The sequence below is a fragment of the Balaenoptera acutorostrata genome, chromosome 20 (assembly GCF_949987535.1).
Source record: "Balaenoptera acutorostrata chromosome 20, mBalAcu1.1, whole genome shotgun sequence".
In the NCBI taxonomy this organism is placed as follows: Eukaryota; Metazoa; Chordata; class Mammalia; order Artiodactyla; family Balaenopteridae; genus Balaenoptera; species Balaenoptera acutorostrata.
In genome coordinates this window covers 56,403,165-56,422,528 of record NC_080083.1, presented here as the reverse complement: position 1 = coordinate 56,422,528, position 19,364 = coordinate 56,403,165, and the positions used below count along the sequence as shown (strand labels likewise).

The 19,364-nt window shown below is 53.8% G+C and overlaps 2 protein-coding genes across 2 annotated transcripts; both read right to left on the bottom strand.

Annotated features, from left to right (window-relative positions):
* Positions 1-4,930: 4,930 nt before the first annotated feature.
* On the bottom strand, positions 4,931-10,703 carry TRIM65 (tripartite motif containing 65). Its single transcript, XM_057536379.1, has 6 exons — positions 8,931-10,703; positions 7,576-7,671; positions 7,096-7,329; positions 6,836-7,010; positions 6,633-6,698; positions 4,931-6,079 (listed from the first exon to the last, which is right to left on the bottom strand). The coding sequence occupies exons 1-6, from the start codon at positions 9,522-9,524 to the stop codon at positions 5,505-5,507; spliced, it is 1,740 nt and encodes a 579-aa protein (XP_057392362.1). The 5' UTR covers positions 9,525-10,703; the 3' UTR covers positions 4,931-5,504.
* Positions 10,704-10,844: 141 nt separating this feature from the next.
* Positions 10,845-15,874, bottom strand: MRPL38 (mitochondrial ribosomal protein L38). The gene is made up of 9 exons (XM_057536380.1): positions 15,706-15,874; positions 15,410-15,589; positions 13,932-14,066; positions 13,644-13,852; positions 13,026-13,098; positions 12,810-12,855; positions 11,749-11,907; positions 11,427-11,563; positions 10,845-11,204 (listed from the first exon to the last, which is right to left on the bottom strand). The coding sequence occupies exons 1-9, from the start codon at positions 15,770-15,772 to the stop codon at positions 11,068-11,070; spliced, it is 1,143 nt and encodes a 380-aa protein (XP_057392363.1). The 5' UTR covers positions 15,773-15,874; the 3' UTR covers positions 10,845-11,067.
* Between the last annotated feature and the right edge of the window lie 3,490 nt (positions 15,875-19,364).

Sequence of the window (19,364 nt, the reverse complement as noted above, 5' to 3'; positions counted from 1 at the left end):
ATCCTTGCATCCCTGGGATAAATCCCACTTTATCATGGTGTATGATCCTTTTAATGTGTTGCTGGATTCTGTTTGCTAGTATTTTGTTGAGGATTTTTGCATCTATATTCATCAATGATATTGGTCTGTAATTTTCTTTTTTTGTAGTATCTTTGTCTGGTTTTGGTATCAGGGTGATGGTGGCCTCATAGAATGAGTTTGGGAGTATTCCTTCCTCTGCAATTTTTTGGAAGAGTTTGAGAAGGATGGGTGTTAGCTCTTCTCTAAATGTTTGGTAGATTTCACCTTTGAAGCCATCTGGTCCTGGACTTTTGTTTGTTGGAAGATTTTTAATCACAGTTTCAATTTCATTACTTGTGATTGGTCTGTTCATATTTTCTATTTCTTCCTGGTTCAGTCTTGGAAGGTTATACCTTTCTAAGAATTTGTCCATTTCTTCCAGGTTGTCCATTTTATTGGCATAGAGTTGCTTGTAGTAGTCTCTTAGGATGCTTTGTATTTCTGCAGTGTCTGTTGTAACTTCTCCTTTTTCATTTCTAATTCTGTTGATTTGAGTCTTTTCCCTTTTTTTCTTGATGAGTCTAGCTAATGGTTTATCAATTTTGTTTATCTTCTCAAGGAACCAGCTTTTAGTTTTATTGATCTTTGCTATTGTTTTCTTTGTTTCTATTTCATTTATTTCTGCTCTGATCTTTATGATTTCTTTCCTTCTGCTAACTTTGGGTTTTGTTTGTTCTTCTTTCTCTAGTTCCTTTAGGTGTAAGTTTAGATTGTTTATTTGAGATTTTTCTTGTTTCTTGAGGTAGGCTTGTATTGCTATAAAGTTCCCTCTTAGAACTGCTTTTGCTGGATCCCATAGGTTTTGGATCATCGTGTTTTCATTGTAATTTGTCTCTAGGTATTTTTTGAAAAAAATCTGTAATTTCTATTGATGACAAGTCACAGCTGTTGCTAACATCACTGCAGTGTGTTTTCTCCATTTGTAATAGAAATGCTAAATTTCCATTAGAGGACAGTGAAAATAAAGACAATTTCCCCCCTAAGACCCTGGGTTAAAAATGTCTAATTTAGGGAGAATTCCCTGGCAGTCCAGTGGTTAGGACTTGGCAGTTTCATTGCCATGGCCTGGGTTCAATCCCTGGTTGGGGAGCTAAGATCCTGCAGCACAGCCCCCCCCTCCCCCAAAAAAAGTCTTATTTAGAAAGATGCTATGCAGAGCCTCCTGGAAAGAGAGAAGAAAACTAAGATCTATTATGTATTAAGAGAGGTGGGATCCACTCCTGGGGGATTTGTGGGAAGTGGGGGGAGGGCAGGAAACCATGGAGGCCTGCATGGAGGAAGTAGCATTTGAGTTGGGCTTTCACAGACTGCTAGGGCTCAGGCATGCAGAAACTAGGGTGGAAAAAGATCTTCTGGGCAGAGCAGCAGAGGGAACCAGGCTGGGTGTGCCTAGTTTGGCAGGAAGGCGGGTAATGAGTTCCATAAGTTGGTTTCCACAAGGAGCACTTGATCTTGACTGTCCCTTGTTTGCCAAGACCCAGCAATGGTTCAGAGGCTCAGGCATCAGCGCCACCCTGCTCAGCAGCTTGGCAGCCAGGATGCCTGGGCTTGCTGAGACCACAGACACGCCTGGTTCTGGTGGGGAAAGAAGGGTGCCACTCAGGTTTGGGGGTGCTCAGGGATGAGTCCCAGCCAGCCCTCTGCTCCCCACCCCACAGCCTGTTCAGGAAGATGTGCTCCCTCAGGAAAGCTTGGAGATGTGATTTGCCAGGGTGACGGCATTTTGATACTTCGTTTCCATTACGGTAGCTTTAAGTTGCCCAATATATTCATTATTCTTGAAATGAATTGGCTTTTAAGGGGAAAGGGTAACTGACACTCTGCTGACGCCTGCATCTCACTCTGCCCTTGCCAGGACTGTCATGAAGGAGGGGAAATAGAATTCCAATAGGTTACATATCTTGCCAGAGGTCACGTAACTAGTCCTGTGGAGGAGGTGGAATTTAAACCCAGAAGGTGCAACCTGAAAGTAATCCTAAACCTCATATCATAAATGACCTTGTCTGGCTGCAGTACTGCTTACCAAAAACAAAAACAAAAACAAAAAAAGTCAAACAGAAACAAAAACAAACAAGCAAAAGGAGTTGAGCAAATGATAGTACTTAGCAAGCCACGCCTAGCTTTGCTTGCATCTCTGAAAAAAAAATGGAAATGGGATCCAAGCCATGTCCCACAGTAGCACTTCTTCTTTATGCTACTGACATGCTTTAAAACACTTGTGTTTATTTCAAAGTACTATATTTAGAGTATCTAAAAACTAAACAATTTAATGAGGCTTATAACAAAAGCTGGCAGTCCCATGTCCCACCTTCTCCAGATTCTTGCTCCCATGGACAACCAGGTTCAACTCTTAACCATCTCTTCCAGCACTTACCTCCTCGTCTCTAAAGCACGTGCTTATAAGCCTTGAATATGTGAATGTCTGTGCTCGTATTTCTGGAAATTTTGATTCTTTATCGCTTCTCCTTTGTGTTGAGCTCCCCGTTGCTTGGATCCCAGGTCTCCCTTTCCCTTCATTGATTTATTTTTGAAAAGTGGATGCTCTGGGGGCTTCCTGGGAACAGATGCGAAAGTGTCTGCAAATGTCTTGGTTCAGGCTTTGCCCATGATTGACAGTTTGGCTGGGTATGGAATTCTAATATTTATTTATTTATTTATGGCTGTGTTGGGTCTTTCTTGTGGCATGTGGGATCTTTTGTTGTGGTGCACGGGCTCCAGAGCATGTGGGCTCAGCAGTTGTGGTGAGCGGGCTTAATTGCCCCGTAGCATGTGGGATCTTAGTTCCCCGACGAGGGATTGAACCCATGTCCCCTGCATTGGAAGGCGGATTCTCAACCACTGGACCACCAGGGAAGTCCCGTGTATGGAATTCAAAATGGAAATCTTTCCCCCTCAGAGTCTCAAAGGCCTGGCTCCATTGTCTTCTAGCTTCCAGCCCCGTGTTACTTGAAGCCACATTTCCTATTGTCACCACGCTGCTCCCTTCCATCCCTTCCTGCCTGGGCAAGAGCAGCCTCTTATTCTCTTTACCCCTCCCCTCTCTGGCCTCCAATCCAATTCCCTCCAACTCCACTGGCCCAGAGGCCCCTGTCTTTTAAAATCTCTCCTGCCCTCCCCTGCTCTTTTTCTGTCCCTGCGCCCACCTTGCTGATTCTGCCTCACAGACGCCCAGAAACTGTGAGGAGTGGGGCAGAGGTGCTGGAAACACCCCTAGGCTCATCAAATGTGTCCTCTTTATAAAAGTTACACCCCAAAGCCCATGCTTCTCTCTCCCTCTACACCAAGGCATTTTTCCTGGAGAGGAGGCGGAGAGTCCTGTTAGAATCAGGAGGACCCAGCGAATTTAATCTGAAGTAGCTGTCCAGGAGATCTGTCAATGCTTGCCTCCAGACCTACTTGGGAAGCACTTCTCCATAGCACTCTATAAAAATAGGGACTTCCCTGGTGGTCCAGTGATTAGGACTCAGCGCTTGCACTGCGGGGGCCCAGGTTTGATCCCCGGTCGGGGAACTAAGATCCCACAAGCATCACGGCAAAAAAAAAAAAAAAAGAAAAAGAAAAATGGCAGTAGTGTCGCATGTAAACAAAGGTTAATGATCACAATATAGAACCTTCCCACAGGACAACATGGAAAGGACTAACAACCCAATAAAAAAGTAAATCCACAGAATAAATGACCCAAGACACTTCTCACCATGGAAGCAGAAAAGGGGCTGTTCTTCCTTTCTCTGCCCCTTTCAGAACGTGGGCTCGGCTAGCTGGACACTTGTGTCGGGTGTCGGGGCTCTGGGATCATGAGGGACAGTTAGAATCTGTATGCCGGGACAGCCAGCGATGACGGCTACCTGGCCAGCCCAATCCTGCATCCCGCCCTGCCAGGCCTTTCAGCTCCTGCTGTTAACCCAGCTGTCACACTGTCGGGCTGGCTGCCCAGTGTCACAACCTCCTTCCCGTGTTTGGGGACCTCCCCACCTTAGGAATCTTACTGGAAGCTCCTTGCCCAGGCTGCACCAATCAGAGGCCTGGCCCTGCCCTTGAACAGAGAGCCGCACGGCTGAGGAGTGAGGCCGCCAAGATGGAGTTTGCAACCGTGGCAGCAGCCGGGGCCAGGTTACCATGTGGGGAGGGAGGTACACTTTATATAAATATAAAAATATTTTTTAATTTTTGGAGTATGTGTTATCCTTTAATAAAACTTTTATTGTCAGATACTTACACATGAGTATATAAAACGTGTGTGTGCAGTGGGAAAAGTTATACAGCAAACACCCTTGGAACCACCACCCAGATCAAGAAGTGGAACATTTCAAGTACAAAACTACCGCTCCCCTACGGCCCAGCACCCTCACTTCCAGAAACACAAGCAAAAACATGTACAAGGATCTTTGCGGAAACATGTTCTGAAGAGCAAAAACCAAAATAAAAGGAGTCGGCAGTGTGCTGGCACCTACACGAATGACTGTGCTTAATCCCCACACCCCGGCTGGGGATGAGGTGGGGGAAGACGGCGGCTGAGGCTCTGCCACAACAGCTGGCCTGGTGGGATGGGGGGCAGGGGCCCTAGCTGGCCTGACTCAAGGTTCCTTTATTTTTTGGTCCTTTGTATAAAAATAAAAAATCTTCAAGTGTTCATTGTTTCTCTGTTGAGCAATTCCTCTTTAGGAAATGTAGCCTATGTACGTAACAATAAATATGGCCAAAGCTTCCTGTTCAAAAATAGTCATCACGGCCATGTTTTTACAGCCCTCAAATAAAACGTTTTGAATGTCCAATAATGGGTAAACAAATTCTGATTAGAATTTGTCTTCGTCATTAGAATGACTGTCTATACTGTAGTCATTCAGAGAAAAGTTTTTAACAATGTGAAAAATGCTTGTTAAATAAAACACGCAGAAACCACAATTGTTTATAGAATACGATCACAAGGATGTACAAAGTAGAAGAGAAAAAGACCAAAATATATCAAATGTTAAGGAAAATAACGAAAGAAAAGAGATACAGATGAGGAGGGAAAAGGTAAATATCAATTTTCCCAAGATTTCCTCTAGGAATCGTTTGTTCCTCGGTCTACACTGGGGCTGTTGCATGTATGATTTTGTCTGTCCCCCTCTGTGGTGTGTCCCGCACCACACTCGCTCTCCTAAAGGACCAGGAGCCCTGGGCACTGCCCTAGCCTCTGAGGTCCAGGCAGTGCCTAGAACTGGGCTCCCATTTTACTTCCTTTAGCCCCTGTCCCCTTCAGAGAGGCTGGAAAGGTAAACTCCAGTTTGGAGGCTCTACCCACCTCTCTCTCCAAGTGCCTGGTCCTGACTCGGTCTTCCGGCCAACAACTGGTCCCGTTAGAGCTGTGGCCTCAGGCCCCCAGGCCAGGGGCTGGGGCAGTTCTTGGGCCCACAGGCCTGGTGGCACCTGGTCCTGACCCCGAGCTCCATCCCGTGCCTTCCTCAGCGGAGCCCTGAGGCCTCTTCCTGGAGCCCTGGAGGGAGCTTGGCCTCGGGCCGATGGCACAGGGTCAGGGTCCTACCCTCGAGGAGCCAGAATACGGGGTAGAGGGGCCGGGCGAAGATGGCATGGAAGGTATACAAGGATTGGGTCTCGGGCTCCAGGCTGTAGAAGGTGAGGCAGCCAGAGGTCAGGTCCAAATCCACGCCCAGGAGCCGCCCTGATACCCCTGGGAGGCGCCGGGCCTCCCCGTTGTGCCAGGCCTGGGCGCTGTCCTCCTGAATGCAGAGCCCCCAGGAGCTGGGCCCGCGGCCGATGTTGTCCGTGTGGGGCCCCAGCTTGCGCCTCGTCAGTTCCGAGTAGGCGACGCCCAGCGTCACCGAGTGGCTGGACGCACGCACCTCCCAGTAGTGCCGCCCGGCCTGGAAGCTCTGGGCACACTGCACCTGCCAGAGCTCGAAGCTGCCCGGCCCATCTGGGCCCTGGGGCTTGCGACAGTGCTTTACCCGCCGGTCCTGCTGAGACAGGCAGAAGTGACGGTTGGCGCTGATGGGGTCGAAGGTCAGGTTGCGATAATCTGTTGGGCGGAGATGGACGGAAGGTGAGCGGGCAAGGGTGCCTGTGCCTGGCCACCATCCTGTCCCCAGAGGGGAGAGACAGCAACTGAAGCTCCACGGGCAGATCGCTAGACATCTGCCGGGGCGACTGCAAGCTGAGCTAACGTGGACATCGTCTCAGCATCCGACTCTCCATGCAACCCCTGAGGTGGAAGCTTCCATCAGCCTCGTTTCACAGATGAGAAAATGGAGGTTCAGAAAGGTCACCTAACTTCGTAGTAAGTGGAAGTACTGTGATCGATCCCAGACTTGTGTGCCCAGAATCTCCTTAAACACTATGCTGGCTGCACATGTGAGAGGTGTACATCCTGCAACAGGTGTGCAGGGGGGCGAGGCTAGCCCCAGGGAGGGGAGTGAAACAGACTTCCTGTACAGAACAGTCACAGCACGTGCCCCGCACACACACGTGCGCACAGTGCACACGTGTACACACACAGACCCACGTGTACGCACAATGCACGCACACGCACACGCTCACACAGGTGCACACACACATTCGATGGGCCTTCTTACTCTGCCAGAGTTTCCTCCTCCGTGGACAAACGAGGCTCGGGACTGGTGCCAGGGGACCTGGGGCCTCTAGGGGGCAAAGCAGTGTTTTAGGGGAGTGATCTGGAGGGGAGCTCATGGGGGGCTGGGCCTTGACTCCATTACCACCCCAGTGGGAAGAACAGCTGGGCCCAGAGGGGTAGAGAGAGATCTGGGGTCAGCCTTACCCATGGAGCCCAAGTCAGCAGCCTCGGCTGGTGCTCCGGGGTGGCCCCCCTCTTCCAGGAGGAGGGCACACAGCTGGCTCAGTGACTCCTTCAGGCCACCAAGCTGCTGATCTTCGTCCCAATGTGGGAGAGTCAGTGGCCCTAGAGGGCCTGGGGGCGCCAGGAGCTGTGATTCCTGAGCCCCGGGGACAGCTGCAGTAAGCTGGGGCACGAGGGGCAGGCACACTGGTCCCCCACCCTGCCGCCCCAAGGCCCGGTACCTGGAGGAAGGTCCGGTCATCCAATTGCTCCAGGAGGTTGCGAATCCTGTGGTCACAGCAAGACAAAGCCTCCAGGTGGCCCTGCAGTCGCTGTTTCTCGTCCCGGGCCTGTTCCAGCGCCTGTGTCTTGGCCACCTCGATGTCCCTCAGAGCCAAGTCCCGCTGCATCTCCAGGGCCTGCAGCAGGCGGCTGAACTTGCCAGAGATCACGGAGGTCAGCGTGCAGGCTGAGCTCTGGGTGGACACAGGAGTCGTCGAGGGTAGCCAGGGCCCTGGGCTGCCTGCTGGCCTGAGGGGTGGGGATGCGGGGAGCCACGGTCCCTGGAATCTCTCCCTCCATTCAGCCCTTCCTTTCCTGCTGCCAGGAGGCATTTTCAAGGCAGCTTATACCTACTGCCCAGTGTCCCAGGGACCAGCCGGTGGCTGCTTGAAGGACACAGCATGAGGACATGGGGGGCGTGGAACAGACAGGCCTTATACCTGGATCTGGCTGCTTCGCTGCTGCAGCTCCTGTAGCTGGCTCTCAGCCTGGGTGGCCTGCTGCTGGGCGACCTCCAGTGTGGCTCTCAGCTGGGCCTGTGGTGCCCACCGGGGGACAAGTGACAAGAGGGGGCCAGGACTGGCTGTGAAGTTCCCCCCTCAGCCAGTCAAAACACCTGCAGATGCTGGGCATCCCCTCCTCATGCCACCCCAGGTGAGGCCAGCACGCAGAGCATCAGCCTTGGTGTAAGCCCCGGGAGAACTGGGTCAGAGTCCCAGGGAGGCCTGGACAAAACCCCTTCCCCACCGGGGGCAGGGTGGTGCACGGGTGGCGCAGAGGCCTTGGGCTGAAGACGAGCAACCTGGGGCGGAGCAGCCCCCCCACTACGCCAGGTCAATAAATGGGAGCTTAGGCAGCCTTGCGGGGAAGGGGCGACGACCCAAAGCACCAAAGCTTTTTGACAGGTGGGCAGTGCAGCGCAGGTATAAGGTGGGTTCTTCCAAATGCCTGGCCGGTCCTCAGGCCCAGCTTTGGACATGAGGGGGAAGGGGGCACCCCTATTTGGTTGTGACCTGTCTGGTCTCCTCGAGGATCAAAATGCTGTACTCTCGTAGTTCAGGACTGCACACCTGCTAGGATTTGGTTCCCTGTATCAGGTCAAGAGCCTATCTTGATTCTTCTCGTCCCAGCAACACTTTGACAGAAGGACTGATATTATCCCCGATTCACAGATGAGGAAACGGGTCAGAGAAGCTGCCAACTTGGCCAAAGTAATCAGGTCTTCCTAAGTGCAACGCTTGTGCCTCTGTTCAGCCCTCACCGCCTCCAGCACAGTAAAACATGCTGAAGGTAGGAGGGGGCAGGGCAGATTTTTCTGGTTCACCCTGACTCTCCCCCAAGGGCACACATCCAGCCCCTCACACCCCAGCGTCACTTCCCCTCTCTCTAGCCAAATTCTAGCTCCTGCAGTGCATCTGGCCGGCTGTACCACCAGTTCCTTCCTCTCTCCTTGTTGCTGCCCTCCGCTGGCCTCCACTGCAAACTTCGATGCTTAGTGCAAGGTCTTAGGCCCCACGAGCAGTAACATCCTGTCCTTACTCTGTGCCTTCAGCAGCCACAGGGATTATCCTCCAACATTCTGGCTCTGGGCTCCTTGACCTCCTCATTCCATCTCAGCCACTCACCCCTGTAACTTCACCCTGGACCCGTCACCAGCTCTAACATCTCTTCCAAGCATCTGTTTTCTAACCACCACCTCCTTTCAACCCAGAATAAAAACAGGGCCAAGCGAAGCTGCTGAAGCTGCCAGCCCCGCCCGGGTGCAGAGAGCAGGGCGGGGTCCCCCGAGGGTCACCTCGCGCTCCCGGCGCTCCGCGTCCAGCAGCGTCCGCTCGTGGAGGCGACACTCGCGCACGGTACACACGCTGCACACGCAGAGGCCCTCGGTGCGGCAGAAAAGCTCGAGCGGCCTCCCGTGCCGGGGGCAGCACGCGCCGGGGACGGGGCCGGGGCCGGGGCCGGGGTCGGGCGCCGGCCGGGCGCGCAGCTCCTCCACCACGCCGCTCAGAGCCACGTTGCGGCGCAGCTCGGCGCTGTCGGGGAAGGGCGCCCGGCACTCGGGGCACACCTTCTCCCAGCGGCCCCAGCAGTCCCGGATACAGGCCCAGCAGAAGTTGTGGCCGCAGAGCAGCGTCACCGGGTCCTGGTAGAGCCCCAGGCAGATGGCACAGGTCAGCCAGTCCTCCACACTCTGCGAAGCCATGGCGGCGGCGGGCGGCCCTAGGCGCGCGGGCGGAAGGCCGGGGCCTCTTAAAGGGACCGCCGGCGCCCGGGTGCGGGTGCGGCGGGCGGAGCCATGACCCGCCTGGGAAGACGAACTTGACAGCCCTTCTTCCGCCCCGACCAGCCGCCACTCCCAGCGCCGACGGCTGCGGGCTTCGCTTCCCATTCCGGTGCTCGGCCCCTGTCAACTCCGAGCCACCCCTGCCTGCCTTTTACCACCCCAGGCTGGGAGCTGGGGTCCAGCAACTCTCTGGGACCTCCATCCTGCTTCCCTAGATCCTCAGTCCAGCAGCTCCCGTGCAGGGAATCTGGGAAACCCGTCGGGCCTCCAGGCCTCCTCCTGGCTGAGGGCCACCACAGGAACCTCTTCTGAGCCCCTCATCTGAAAATCTCATGCAAATACTAACAACAACAACAAGGGTTGTTGTTATCTACCTTCCAGGGGTTTTGGCGATTAAATGGAACAGGCCCGCACATGGTAGTGCCTGGCAATGAGCATGGGGCACACAGCTAGTGCTCATTAAATGCTCTCTCCTGACCCGAGGGGCCCTGCTGCACTTTTTCCTTGAGCTGAGTTTCAGGCACTTGCCGGATTAGGGTGTCTCCCTTCTCTAGGTTATGCCTAATTTTGGTTCTTTTAAGGTAAACAGTGAGGTGGAAATTTCTGGTTACCAAGAGACAGAGACCAAAAAACAGTGGTTCCTTCCTACCCCCTTTAATGGAAACTCAAAGCAAGCTTCAACTGCACTTGGAATCCCCTCTTGGTGTCAGCCCTCTGCTGGGGAGAGTTCCTTGTTTGCAGGTCCCAACTGTTCTGGAACCTCACTTTTTAGAGGTGGTTCCCCGGCAGCTGAGCACAGAAGGATCCTGACCGCTCACCCACCTGCCCTGGGGTAGTGTGTGCTGGGCCAGCGTGAGTTGGAGGAGGGTTAAACTCTTTCTTTCCAAAGGAGCTGGCCTAATTTTGAGGCAGGGCGTCCTCTCCCTTCGATGCAGCAAGCATATTATGTCTTCTGTGTGGTAATATGTGAAGTTTCTCTTGCTGGAAAAGGTGCATTGATCTCTTGACTGGCTACTAGGCAGTCTTTGCCTTTAGATAGGAGAAATACCCTAACCATCCAAGCAAGCACTCAGGAGCTTTCTGGGTCCTGAGCAGGGGGCACGCCCAGAGATCTCTGAGACCTGCCTTTGCCCCCACCTGACAAGGCTTCTTATTCAAAGCATTTGGAGGCCAGGAGCCTGTGAACAGCCGGCAAGGGGCCAATGCCCAGGGCTGGCAAATTTCTTTCAAGAGGCCTGTGGGAGCAGCCAGGGCCCACTGCCTGCTTTCCTTCTACACCCGTCTTCAGCCAGTGGATCGCAGGGCCTCTGACACCCTCAGGAAGCAGAGGTGAGGGGTGTGGGAAGCAGCCTTCTTCCCACCCATAAAGCAAGAGTCCCACCAGGGGGCACTCTGGCTGCTCCCAGAACACAGACCCAGACCAGCTACAGCAAAAATCAATATATTCATAGCCGCAACCCCCCAGCCTTCTTCACTCCCAAGCCCTGGGCCTGCTGGGAGGACAGCAGAGGGGCTGCCTCAGGCAGGCCGGAGAACCCCAATGCTTGGCCCCCTTGGCACTGTGTCTCTATTGCTCCCGCCTGCAGAGCCTGACAGGGTGGCCTGAGAGGCCCAGTCCACTCTCTGAGGGGGGTGGCACTCCAGCCACTCAGTAGATGCCATAGGTGGGTTCGTGACTGTCTCTGTACCGGTCCAGGTAGCGCAGGGGCTGCCGGTGGGGGAAGCGCTTCTGCTTAGGGTGATAAGGGGGCGGCCGCACAAACTCAAACACAGGCTCTCGCATGTCTGCAAGAAGAGTGAAGGGGCGTGTGTGTGGACTGCTGCCGGCCTGAGCCCCTCTCTCGTCTGCCGGGTGGGACTGCCCAGGCTGGCACCACCCAGCCAGCCCACCCCAGGAGTGGCATGCCTGCTGGTGGCCCTCTCCTGACAGGCGCTCCTCCTGGCAAGTCAGGAGAGGTCTGTGAGCTCAGGCCAGCCGCCCCCTCCCCCAGCCCACTCTGCCCTTACCCAGGAGCTGGTGGAAGATGTGGGTGACCGAGTCATCCCAGCGGCACTGGAAGAAGGCCAGGCCAGCTGGAGTCATGGCATCTTGGTGTTTCTTGTAGAAATCAAAAGTGTGGAAGGTCCGCTGGGCAAGCTGGTAGCTGTAGGAAGAGAGAAGCATTAGAGTGGGGAGGGGGGCACCAGAGCCCCACAGGCAATGCTGAGAAGCCCCTCAGGGTCTGCCTAGCACAGTTCAAGTTACGAGAGAGGAGAACTGAGAAAGACTGACCACTGGGAAGCTGGCCTGAGGCTGGGGGTAGCTGTGGGGGGGAGGGGCACAGATTACCAGGGTGAGGGCCGGGTGTCCCCAGAGAAGTCGATTGGCTTGTCCTGCTTGAAGAGCAGAAAGGCAAAGCGGTGGAAGCCGGAGCCTCGGGCAGGGAAGGGGGGCAGGTAGGGACACGTCTCCTGTCCTTCAGCCACCCTGTGGCCCGGGATGTTGGTTCTGGTGGGACGAAAAGCATCTGTTAATTGCCACTCGCGGGAGATGGCAGCAGGAACATCCCCACCCGTGTGCTCCCTAGAGACTGATATACCTCCCCGGGAAGAGAGACCCTAAAATGATCTCTGTTGTACAATCAAGTAGGAAGTAGAGCTCTGTAAACCCTCGGATGGACTGCAAACTTGTGGAGGGAACAGTAGGGGCTCAGAGGCCGACAAGGGCCCCAGGAACTGTCAAGATGAGAGCTAGGTCAAGCAGCCCGTTTACTGGCCCTGGGGAGCTGTGGGATGCCACAGCCGTGCACGCAGGAGAGCCATGCGACCTTGGGCTGTTTCTCTCCCCGTTTCCCAAAGCCTCTAGGTTTGTCAGGGAGTGTCTGCCCAGCCTGGCACTGGGATGGCCGCTGTACCTGCCCCAGGTACAACTCCCCAGAGGGTCCTGTTGCACAGGCTGGTAACTGCAGTTGAATAAAAATGCCTGCCCTCCTCCCCTTGGCCTGGTGCTCAGAACCAAAGGCCACCGAGGAAACAAGAGGCAGCCCACAGGTACCAGAGGCCTCTCATGGACTCCTTTCCCATCTGATTGTCACAGAGCCCCTCAGGGTGGCTAAGGCATGTGGTAGCATCATCCTAGTTTTACAGGTGAGGAAATGAGTTCAGGGAGACCAGGAGGCCTGTGGGAGAGGCCAAGGCCCACTGCCTGCTTTCCTTCTGCACCCGTCTTCAGCCACTGGATCACAGGGCCCCTGACACCCTCAGGAAGCAGAGGTGACGAACCACCTCCAGGGATGGGAGGTGGTGGTTAATCCATGGTGGAGCCAAGACTGAAATTCAGGTGCAGCTCTTTCCAGGATGCCAGGACCTCCTGGAATGCTTCTGACCCACTCCCCTACCCCAGGTACTCACACCAGCCAGTGCAAATACTCGGCATCCGGTTCCAGCAGGTGTCCATCTGCACACAAACACACCCCACTGACTGTGGGAACTGCCGCCCCTTCCCACATCCTCCCTTGGAAGGACCTGGGCCTGGAGCTTTCCATCTGGCCCCTCCCCCAGCTCCCCAGGGCCCTGGCTCACAGGAGGTGAAGGAGGCAGGAGTCCCAGTGAGCCCCAGACACCTACCCAAGTTGGTGAGCAGCAGTGTCCACATGGAACCCTCGTCTGCCTCAAAGGTCACCTCCGGGGCCTGGGCAGCCTGGTGGGGAAAGAACGATGGAGCTGTCACCCCCGTCAGGGATGGACAAGCTGTTCTAAACAGACCTTTGTTCTGGAGGTCAGGAGCCTGAGGAACCTTGGAGAAAGGAGAGCCCATTCTGAACCAAACGCCCATGACAGCCCCTTGAGAGGCAGGTGGGTGAAGAGAGACTTGTAGAAAGAACCCTACAGAGTTGACTATGCAGAGATCTGAACCACAAGAAGGCCAATGACCAGGGGCTAGGAGGACACTCTGAAGACAGAGAGTCAGTCACAGTAGTATGCCAAGATGGAGCTTCTTTTCCTTTCATTTTACATTCTCTTCTTTGTAATTACTGTATCATGGTGTTGTTTATCAGGAAATCAAAAAGAGGAGACAGAGAACAAGAAAACCCCAGATCAGCCTACACAGATGCCATGCTTGCGTCCTTAACCACCATAAAAACCGCCTCTATAAATGCTTTCAAAAAGGAGTTGTTGTCTGTGGCCCCATGGTGGGATGCGTCTGTGTACACAGGGCGGGGAGGGGCACGGGCCAGCAGTTACCTCAGTTGGAGTGACCTCATTGCCGTAGTACACAGGCATCAAGTCGTCCTCGCCTACAGCGTAGGCCACATGCAGGGGGACTCGGGGCACGAAGGTGGCCCCGTGGAACAGGTCTCGATAGAGGCCGTAGTGTTCGGCCAGACGCTGCTTGTGGTAGGGGCCACAGGTCCTCTCCCACTCAGCCCTCACTGCCTCCAGCGGGATGCGTGCTGGGAAGGAATGATGCCAGCTGGGATGCAGGGTCAGGGCAGGGACACACCCAGGACCCTCTCCCCTGGGAAGGCTTACCTGTGCGGAGGCGAGCGGCCCGCTCCTCCTCCACGTTGGCCCGCAGCGCGCGGAGGACCCGTTTCCGCTCCAACAGCTGTTGGGTCCGGCAGACCTTAGGTGGAGGCAACCCAATGTCAATCTTGTCTTTGGGATCTGGGGAGGGAAGGTGTGTTGGAGAAAGTGGGATCAGGTCTTGGTTAAGCTGCCTGTCCAAACTTTTCCTTTCACTGGGCAAGCTCTGCTGCTGAAGCTTACCCTTTAATTCACAAAACTAAAATATACTGTGTGGTCCGCTTCACAGACCTGAACAGGGTCCAGTTGCTAAGCAAACTGGATACAACTTGAGACTGATCCCTAAACCAGGTTACATCATCTGTCTCGGTCACGGGAAATCGAGGGCGGATGGTTGCCCCAACTGTAGGTGGGAGCACCTTCGAGCCTGTTCACAGCTGGCCATGGACTCGCAGCTGTGTACCTGGCAGAATTCAGAGCGGAAGCCAGAAGGAAAGAAGCACTTCTCACACTTTAATGCACAAAACCACACAAGTCACCTGGGAAACTTGTTCAAATTCAGATTCTGAATCAGCAGGTTGGCGTGGGGCCTGAGACTCTGCATTCCTAACAAGCTCCTAGGTAATGGTTCCCATGCTGCTGTTCCCAGAACACACTCTGAGGAGCAAGACCCTAGAAAACTTTCAATCCAACACCCTTTCCCACTTACATTAGACTATGACAATAAGAAACAGACACTGAGCCCACATCAGGAATGACATTAGTCTAAGAATTCCGATTAACTGTTTCCTTTAATCCTCACAACGATCTTGGGACACAGACACAATCTTTTTATTTTATAGTTGAGGAAACTGAACCTCAGGGAAGTCACTCCCATGAGACTGACTTGGGTTTAAATAAGATTCCACGTGTGTGCCCTTAACCATCATTAAAATGCCTTCATAAATGCTTTCCAAAGAACAAACTCCTTAAGCGTAGTTAAGTCTCTCAGGAGCAGGGTCCCTGAGTCACCTTGCCCAGGGCTTTCAATTTAATTCAGCAAAGTATTGCACACCTACGTGCCAAGCACTGTGTGGGTGCAAGGATCCAATGGTGGTCAAGACAGGCAGGATCCCCATCCTTAGGGAGCTCATAAACTGGGAGAGAGACAGCGAAAAGAGTAAGGATACGGCGTGGCCAAGGCTACATGAACAGTATTATAGGAGCAGAGAGGGGCGTTCTAACCCGTAACTGGGCCGTGGGGAGCTGCTCTGGAAAGGGTTTTAGGAGTAGAAATATCTAAGGTGGAACTCTAATAATGACAGAAGGGAATGTTCCAAGTAGGGGGACCGAAAGGGGTGAAAAATCCTGGTGGGACTAAACCGCCACCGGTGCGCACGGGAACGCTGGCAGGCCCCCTCCCCCAAGCTCGGGGAGGACGCCGGCGGGGCCCCCCCCGAGTCCCAAGGCGGCGGGGTCACCGCCCAGCTCCGGTCGCCCCGCACCTGACTCCTCCCCGAAATGCTCCCGGTAGGTCCGCCACCAGTGCGGGTCCCGCGCCTCCTGCTCCGCCCGGCGCCGGTACCGGTCGAAGCTGCGGTACTTCTTCAGCCGCTCCAGGTTGCTCACGTCGATGACCTCGTTGGGCATCGGCCCCAGAGGAGCGGTCCGGCGGCTCAGGGCGGCTGCGGGCAGAGAGCGGGACGTCATGCCGGCCCCGGCCCGGCCCCACGGAGGTCGGGGGCGGGAGCTGGCTCGATCCCCAGGGTTCGGCTATACGGAGACCTCCAAGAGCCCTCACCTGAGGTGCTGAAGCCCCGCCACCTCCGACTTCCATAGAGCGCGACTCGCCACCAGGTCGCCGCCATCTTCCCTCAGGCCGGCGCGGCCGCCGCCGTCGCCACTGCCGCTCCTAAGACCCGGAAGAGGCGGCCGCAGCACCGCCTGAGCGCACGGCGAAGGCCTCGCCCCCAGGCCCCGCCCCAGCGTCATAGGAGCCACGCCCCCTCATAGGCCCAGGAATCTTACTTCCTGGGATCCCCGAGCTCCTCCCTCCGGGAGGTGGCTGCGGACCTCGGGCGCCCCGGCTCCGGAAGTGACCGGTGAATGGCGACGCGGAGCTGCGAGCGGTCCGGACCCCTTCCCGCGTCCAGCCACCAGGGGGCGGCACAGACTGGGGACGGTCGGCCGGGCCCGCAGCCGCCTCGGCTCAACGAGGTAGGTGCTTTGCGGGGCTCTGGGTGCTGCTCTCTCTCAAGGGTCACCCAGTCCCTGAAGGCGGCATCCTGAGCACCCCCGGCAGCACGGGCAGGGGAGGGGTTTGCGAGCAGGGATTCAGGAGTCCTCCTACTTGGGTTCAGATTCCAGATTGTGATCTTGCTGTCGCCCTTGCAGTTTCCTCATTTGGAAGAAAAAAGCACGTAGTAATAGTGCTTACCTCATAGGATTGTTAGAAGGATTAAATGTGAATTAACATATATAAAGAACTTAACTGTGGGATATGTGTTAGCTTTTGATCACCTCCAAGTTTTTGCCTTTGCCTAAACCTTTTCAGGGTTGTGTTGTTCTTGGGATTCAGTTCTAAAAAGATGAAACTTGGTACCCCAGATGATCTGGACCCGCTTCTGCTCTGGTCCCTCTATTCTGGAATTCAAGCTTCCATGACACCAACCGTTTGTAACCCAGCAAAGGGCTCTTGTGCCTGTGATGCAGAAAGCCAGACTCTTGACACTGGATTTGCAGCAGAGTAGATTTATTGCAGGGCACCAAGCAAGGGAGTGGGAGACAAACCTCAGATCCACCCCAACTTGGTCTTTGAGTTTTGTTTTGTGTTTTTTTTTTTTAGGGGAGGAAAAAGGAAGCTGGGGTTAATCATCGTTTTTTGACTTTTTTTTTTTTAAGATTTTTTTTTTTTAATATGGACCACTTTTAAAGTCTTTATTGAATTTGTTACAATATTGCTTCTGTTTTATGTTTTGGTTTTTGACTGCAACGCATTTGGGGTCTTAGCTCCCTGACCAGGGATGGAACCCGCACCCCCTGCATTGGAAGGCGAAGTCTTAACCACTGGACCACCAGGGAAGTCCCTACATTTCTTTTTTAAACTTTGGGTTTTTATTTTATTTATTTATTTATTTATTTATGGCTGTGTTGGGTCTTCGTTTCTGTGCGAGGGCTTTCTCTAGTTGCGGCAAGTGGGGGCCACTCTTCATCGCGGTGCGCGGACCTCTCATTATCGCGGCCTCTCTTGTTGCGGAGCACAGGCTCCAGACGCGCAGGCTCAGTAATTGTGGCTCACGGGCCTAGTTGCTCCGCGGCATGTGGGATCTTTCCAGACCAGGGCTCGAACCCGTGTCCCCTGCATTGGCAGATTCTCAACCACTGTGCCACCAGGGAAGCCCCCTACATTTCTTTTTTTTATTTTATTTTATTTTATTTTTTTATTAATTTATTTATTTTTTTGGCTGTGCTGGGTCCTCGGTTCGCGCGAGGGCTCTCTCCAGTTGCGGCAAGTGGGGGCCACTCTTCATCGCGGTGCGGGGACCGCTCTTCATCGCGGTGCGCGGGCCCCCCACCACCGCGGCCCCTCCCGTTGCGGGGCACAGGCTCCAGACGCGCAGGCTCAGCAATTGTGGCCCACGGGCCCAGCCGCTCCGCGGCATGCGGGATCCTCCCAGACCAGGGCTCGAACCCGTGTCTCCTGCATTAGCAGGCAGATTCTCAACCACTGCGCCACCAGGGAAGCCCCCTACATTTCTTTTTTTTATTTTATTTTTTTATTTTTATTTTTTTATTTATTTATGGCTGTGTTGGGTTTTCGTTTCTGTGCGAGGGCTATCTCTAGTTGCGGCGAGCGGGGGCCACTCTTCATCGCGATGCGCGGGCCTCTCACCATCGCGGCCTCTCTTGTTGCGGAGCACAGGCTCCAGACGCGCAGGCTCAGTAATTGTGGCTCGCGGGCCCAGTTGCTCCGCGGCATGTAGGATCTTTCCAGACCGGGGCTCAAACCCGTATCCCCTGCATTGGCAGGCAGATTCTCAACCACTGCGCCACCAGGGAACCCCTACATTTCTTAATCGAAGTTTTGGGAATCAGGATGTTTCTGGTTTACGACTCTCTGGCCAGGTGGTCCATGGCTTGGGGGTCTGTTAGCTCATCTTGCCCTGGAGAAACGGCCTGAGTTTGCACATTAACGGCGATATCTATAATAATAGCAATTTTAGTACATTAACGATGTTATCAACAGCAGTAGTTTTAGTCATCTGACTCTGGTTGATTACTGTTCAGTTAGCACAGGATTGAGATCAGAGGAGACAAGAAAGGGAATAAAGTTTTGGATAGAGAGATTAATCATAAACTCGGTAAGGGAACACGGTTTTACAGGGACTCGGTTTCACATTTTTCACTTACTCAGCACTTTTCTCCCCCTGGCACCGGACCTTTGCACATGCTGTTACTTCTGCCTTGCACTCCTTACCTTTCCCCCTGTTGCTTGGCTACCTCCTAGACCCTGTGAAGTGGTCCCTCCAGGAAGCCTTCCCTGATGTCTCAACCAGGGCTGCTGACCCATTCAGTCGCTCTGGTACTAGCAGAAATTTGACCCTCACATTCACACTGAAATGGCATGACGGGTCTCTTAATCCAGCAGGAAGTGGCCACACCTTGAATTTGGCTTTCATAAACAGCAGCCAAACAGCTAAACTCACTGTCACTGCCAATTCACCCATCAATGCACAGCTACTATATGTTAAGGCCCATAGGACCCAGTCCTGCCCTTACGGAGTCATTGCTTATTTTTATTATTTTTTATATTTTCATTTTTATTCAGGTGTTACTTATTTTATTTTTTTGGTCGCGCCGCATGGCACGTGGGATCTTAGTTCCCCGACCAGGGATCTAACTCGCACCCCCTGCGGTGGAAGCGCGGAGTCTTAACCACTGGCCAGCCAGGGAAGTTCCTGGAGGCACTGCTTATTAATTTGTGAAATTCTGCTGATCGAAGAGCAGAGCTGAAGGTTGTGAGCAGACCAGGACTGTGCCTCAGGCCGGGAGGGGCACAGGGGTTCCTATATTCTTAATGTCCTGCATGTGTTTAAATCTGGCCTCCTTTGCTATTTTATCTTCTCCTTTTGTTTCTGAATCCTCTTCTACATGCCTCTAAACCCACCCCCACCCCAGCCTGCCCCTCTAGAAATGAAGACTCATGGGACCTCCGGGGCAGAGGCATAGGGCTTGCTGGTCAATCAGATGGCTGTTATTTCTCCATTATTCCTTACTTTTGAAAAACATTCCTGTTCTCTCGCTGTCCTAGAACCCTCTAAGAATGGGGCTTGCTGGGATTTTAACTGTTTGAAAGGCCTAGCAGGGATTCCCACTTGTATCAACTTGAGGCAAATAATAAACATGAATAACTCTTGAAACTGGAAGTATTAGCCCAGCCAGTGTCTTTGATCATCATTA

What these genes read in the sequence shown, in the direction of transcription:
- TRIM65 (XM_057536379.1), bottom strand. Translation starts at nt 9,524, where the DNA reads ATGGGAAGCGAAGCCCGCAGCCGTCGGCGCTGGGAGTGGCGGCTGGTC. An exon ending in CGGAGCGCCGGGAGCGCGAG is followed by an intron (nt 7,672 to 8,930) that starts GTGACCCTCGGG and finishes TGGGCACCACAG; the next exon opens with GCCCAGCTGAGAGCCACACT. An exon ending in TGCTGACTTGGGCTCCATGG is followed by an intron (nt 6,699 to 6,835) that starts GTAAGGCTGACC and finishes TTTGCCCCCTAG; the next exon opens with AGGCCCCAGGTCCCCTGGCA.
- MRPL38 (XM_057536380.1), bottom strand. Translation starts at nt 15,772, where the DNA reads ATGGCGGCGACCTGGTGGCGAGTCGCGCTCTATGGAAGTCGGAGGTGG. An exon ending in GCGGGGCTTCAGCACCTCAG is followed by an intron (nt 15,590 to 15,705) that starts GTGAGGGCTCTT and finishes CTCTGCCCGCAG; the next exon opens with CCGCCCTGAGCCGCCGGACC. An exon ending in GACACCCGGCCCTCACCCTG is followed by an intron (nt 11,564 to 11,748) that starts GTAATCTGTGCC and finishes CTCTTCCTACAG; the next exon opens with CTACCAGCTTGCCCAGCGGA.